At 57.6% G+C, this 4,982-nt stretch overlaps 1 protein-coding gene across 1 annotated transcript in view; it reads left to right on the forward strand.

Moving 5' to 3' along the window:
• Positions 1-558, forward strand: part of UNCX (UNC homeobox) — a 3,869-nt gene extending 3,311 nt beyond the window's left edge. Inside the window, 1 exon segment of the mRNA XM_007467086.1 lies at positions 6-558. Coding sequence (XP_007467148.1) covers positions 6-558 — 553 coding nt within the window.
• The last annotated feature ends 4,424 nt before the right edge of the window (positions 559-4,982 follow it).

Genomic DNA, 4,982 nt, shown 5'->3' on the forward strand with positions numbered 1-4,982 from the left:
CCCCCCGCCAACGCCGCCGCCGCTGCGGGGCTGGACTTCGCGCCCGGCCTGCCGTGCGCGCCGCGGACCCTCGTCGGCAAGGGCCACTTCCTGCTCTACCCCATCACGCAGCCTCTCGGCTTCTTGGTGCCGCAGGCCGCGCTCAGGGGCGGCGCGGGTGCCGAGCCCGCGCCCAAGGACGCGCCGCCCGCGCCCGCCGCGCCGCCCGCGCCGCCCGCCCAGGCCAGCTTCGGGGCCTTCCCGGGGCCCGGCGGCGCTCCGGACTCGGCCTTCGCGCGCCGCAGCCCTGACGCCGTCGCCTCCTCGGGGGCCCCGACCCTAGCGCCCTTTCAGGACGCGGCGGCGACCGCGGCCGAGGGCGGCGGCAGGGACTGCGCAGACGCGGGGGCCGCCTGCCCAGCGGCCCCGCCGCCGCCACCGCTCGCGCTGTCGCCCGGGCCCGGCCCCGGCCCGCGGGCTCCCAGCCCCGCTGCGGAGCCGGCCGTTGGCGGGACCCCCGAATCGGGCGCCGCAGCCGGACCCAGCGCGCCGGATGGCGAGGAGGTGGACATGGACTGAGGGCGGCGGTGGGGCCGAGGGAGGCGCTCAGCCGGCCCCCGGCCGCTCGCTCAGGCTCCGACTCACACAGCGAAATCAGGTGATCGGCTTCGAAACACTGCTTTCTCCTCTTTCTTCTCTGTTTCCTTCCTTTTATTTTTTTAAAAAATAACGCTGTATCAATTCGGACTTAGGCAGCAACCCAGGACTGGGGGTGAGACCCTCCTCCTCTCAAGGGAGCAAAAGAAAAAAAAAAAAAAAAAAAAAGGGAAAAAGAAAAGAAAAAAATTCATACCCTTACAGAAAACTCACAACAAGAATCCTCAGCCTTGTAAAATGCAAAAATGTCTAAAAATATTTATATATGTACCATTTTTGATAAATAAAGCTGGTCAAACGCAAGCTTTCGGGTCCACTTTTTTCCAATTTCCGAGTGCCCAGTCCGGCCCCTCCCCGCTCCATCTTCCAAGCCTCTCCCCGCGGGTGGGACGGGGCCCCTCACCTCCCCCGAGGTCCGCGCTTAATGCCTCCTTTTGTGTGCGTGTGTGTTTGTGTTTTCTGATTGAACAAATTTATGCATCCACAGCTCCCCTCTCCTGCCTCCCCCGCGCTCCCCCTCCTCCCCGGCGCCACACGCGCGCGCGCGCGCACACACACGCGCCCCCGCGCGCACCCCCGCGCACTGGCACACGCGCGGGGTGACGGAGCCCGGGGCTGCAAGGGCCCGGCCGCTGGGCTCCTGCAGAGTTTTGATATGAAAGTAATTATTTTCCGGTGGCTGCTGCGGGGACTGGGTTTCTTGCCCAAAGGGTTATTATACATTACCGATTTCTAGTGATATGAAATCACATAAACTTCCTACAATAATAGAATTAGCATGAAAGGCTGGGGTGTCAAATTGAAATTGGAGAATAATAGCGCCGGCAGCTGGGGGAGTGCGTGCGCATATTGGAGCGGAGATGGGGAATCGTGGGGCGGAATTTTCATGAGCTGCACTCTTTGTCAGCGCTCTTGTAGCCGGCTATATTAAGATAGATGCCCAATGATATCCCTCATTGTTCTGTCGCTTATATTGATGTTGCTGCGTTATCAGCCTATTGATCATGTGTCGCCTGTAATAGGACAGGCGCCGCCAACGCGCCTCTTTACAAAAGCAGTGCACATTTGTTCTAATAGGGTCCGGGTCCCCGGGGGACCCTTCGGGGGCTTCAGGACATCTGCAGCGAAGAAATATTAGCAAACTTGGCTGGAACCTGCAGCCAGCCCCAAGCCCCCTCCCCTGCCCGCAGCCGCCCCACCCCGAAGTGAACCGTCACGAATCCTCCATCACTCCCCCAAAATCCCAACCCACCCTCCTCAATTTTCCTGGGCCCTGGGTCCTCGGTGCCGCAAAAGCCACCGAGTCCCCAAGAAATTGGGATCCCAATTATTAAAACCATTAATTCCAGCGAGGCTGAGCGCAGTGGAATTATGTTTACAGCCTCGTTAAATATCCCTGATCCCTCCTGGTCATCAGGCCTTTATTTGCAAATAAATTGAAAATAATCAGAAGGACAGCTTTCCTCCTCGCGCGGGCGCAAATGAATTTCGGAGCCCGAGTCCCTTTAATAATATTTACATAATTTTCGCTCAGTGACTCTGATATTTGCTCTCTAGGAGACCGAGCTTATAGGAAAAATAATTAGATCAAAAGAAAAGTGCGAGCGGGAAGGGAGAGCGGGAGAGGGGGGCGGGAACCTTAGGAAGGAGACGGCGGCGCTGGCGCCCCAACTCCGGGACAGGTCGCCTCCGGTGGAAGCCGGGAGTTGGCGGGGAGGGGGCGTCGGGCTTCGGAGCCGGTCGCTGGATTCGGCCACGGCCCTCGGGCCCCTCCCGGCTCGGCTCCCGGGTCCGAGGCCCCCTCTCCCCGCCGCCGGCTGCGTGTCAGTCCTGCCAGGCCGGCCTCCTCCCCTTTGTCTCCGGCCTACAGTCAACTCTCATTCTTCTCCACTCCCACCCCCATTAAACTGTATTTAAAGTGTCCTTTAAATTATGAAATTGTAGCAGAAAATTGTGCGTAAAATGCCGGTTATTTTATCTAAGGTGAACAATTTGTCTGGCAGCGATAAATCGCCTCCTTCCTTCAATTTGCAGCTGTTCATTTCGGTGGTGGCTGCACCGAGTGGGGGGAAGGCCTCATGTTTAATGGATTTGCAGTTTGAATGCTGGAGTATCGCTGGCTGCACACTCGTGTCCTTAAGGTGAAATTACTGATTTAGTTAAACAGTTTAGCTTTTTTTCTGAAAGCCCCAAAAGCAGCAGGCTGTGTGATTCTAGACAAACTATCAATCGATCTGGTCGAGCCAGCCTCCAGGAGATGTGTCCTTCATGAATCATACTTTATGAATTCAATTTCTACCAGGAGAAATTTTCAATTTGAACGCCGGATCATTATGGGAGAGTGTAAATTGTTTTTGCTCTATTATGCATCCGACGCCATCATTTTTCTTTCTAATTACGGAGGTGTCAGGTCGAGCTGTCATGCAGGCGCTGATTTTCAATTTAACTGATCATCATACATTCATTTTCCCATTTGATAAATCTGCTATCTAGACGGCTCGCCATGCCTAGAATATTAAGAGCCGAGCTGCAGAAAGGCGCCGTAATGGGGGGATGTGTATGCGGCAATAAGTGCAGATCAGGCAGTTAATTTAGCACCTCCTGATTCCCCATCTCCATTTCTCATTTCCAATTCTCCAAGGAGAGAGAAGCAGCCCAAAGGCTACAGCGGCTCCTCCAGCCGAGGAAGAGAGGCAGACAGAGGGGGTGAGGGAGAGAAGCAGAGGAGGAGGGGGAGGAGGAAAAACCCTCCAAAACGCTTGTTTTCTATTACACAACTTCCAAATTAGGATATCAAGCTTAATTAATGCTAATTGAGTTCTTCAATACGTGTTATTTTTATTTAATAGAAACAAATTTGCACAATTAATTATCGACGTAATTCAAGAGTCTCATTTGCAAGGCGAGCTCTTCTGAATCAACTACCCCAGTCAACTAATGATTTGTTAATTTTGCAAGAGAAAAATAAAGGACTCCACCCCACACACACACACTCCGCGTGTGTGGGTGCGATAGATTTGGGGTGGAGGGGAGAATTGGGGGGGGCCGTTGTGGGGGGCGGAGGAATGTGAAGGGGCGAGGGGGATGGGGCCTTCTATGCTCGACCCTAGGGTCACTAGGCAGGCGACGGGTCTTCTGAGAAGAGGAGATGGCGGGAGGGTGCCGTGCGGGTGCGGCCACCCCGGCGTCGGGTCTCGGCTGCAGGGAGTGGAGGGCGGCCCGCACTCGGCCGCGGGGCCGGGCTGTTCTAGAACCTGCCCTCTCTGTAGTGCGTGCGTGGGGGCGAGGACCCGGGCCTCTCCCGCCCCGGGCCGGGGTCTCCAGGTGCCCGGCCGGAGGCCCCGGGGGCGGCCGGTTCTGATGACTCCGCGCGGCCCGGTTGTTTAACGAACGGCCGCAGCGCCCGGGCTCTGAACACGCTGCTGTTTGCTAGTCAATCGGTTAGACGCAGGCTGGTTTAATTTTGTTGATAAATCGGTTGGGTGGGGGCGGGGCCGGGGCGGGGGCCGGCGGGAGTGGGGAGGGAAGGGTGTTGTTTCTTTGCTGATTTATTTTTAACCTGAGGTTGTACAAGCCCCTGACAGTTTGGATAAATTAGCCAGGCCTCGCAGTCTCCTAATGAGAGGGTATTATTTCGGCACCTCGGAAGGAGCGTGAAAAATGAGGGAGACTCCATCCGGAGGTGTCGGATCGATTCAGGATCAGGGTGTAAATTATATACAACTAAATATCCAGCCGCCCATACCGCTGCTTAATACGGAGCTTAGAAATGCAACATTAAACAAAGATTATGAGAGATCGACGCCTCTGGACCGAGCCCAACTCACTGCTCAGTCGGGTCAGCCCGGGCCGCGCGGGCCGAGAACGGGGGTAGGGTGGGGGGCACGGAGCGAAAAGGAGAGTTTGGGATGAGAGCCAGGCCCGGGATGGGAGCCTCGCCTTCCAAGCTCCTTCCCTTTCTTCCAAAGCCAGAGCGCCGCGGGCAGGCCTTGGAAGCCCCCACTCTGTCCCCACCCGGTCTGCCCCTTCCTCCGCCTACCCACAGGGCCCGGAGAAATGGAGGCTCGAGTTCAGGGCCTCAGTTTCCTCGTGGGCACCCTGGGGAACCGGACCTGGCCCCTCAGCCCCGGCCTTCGCCGCGCTTCCCAGGCCACGCTGCGTGGAGGAGGCGCCGCGGGCCTCACAGCTCCCGGGTCCAGGCCGCAACCCTCGCCCCGCTGCTCGGTCGTGCGTGGGGATGGGCGCTGCCTTGTGGGCGGCGAGCGTGGGAGTGGGCGCAGGGACGCACCCTGGGTGCCTGGCTCTCACTTAGGACTGACTGAGGGGACCGGAAGGAAGGGGGCGCC

This window comes from Lipotes vexillifer, unplaced genomic scaffold (assembly GCF_000442215.2).
Source record: "Lipotes vexillifer unplaced genomic scaffold, Lipotes_vexillifer_v1.1 scaffold1701, whole genome shotgun sequence".
NCBI lineage: Eukaryota > Metazoa > Chordata > Mammalia > Artiodactyla > Lipotidae > Lipotes > Lipotes vexillifer.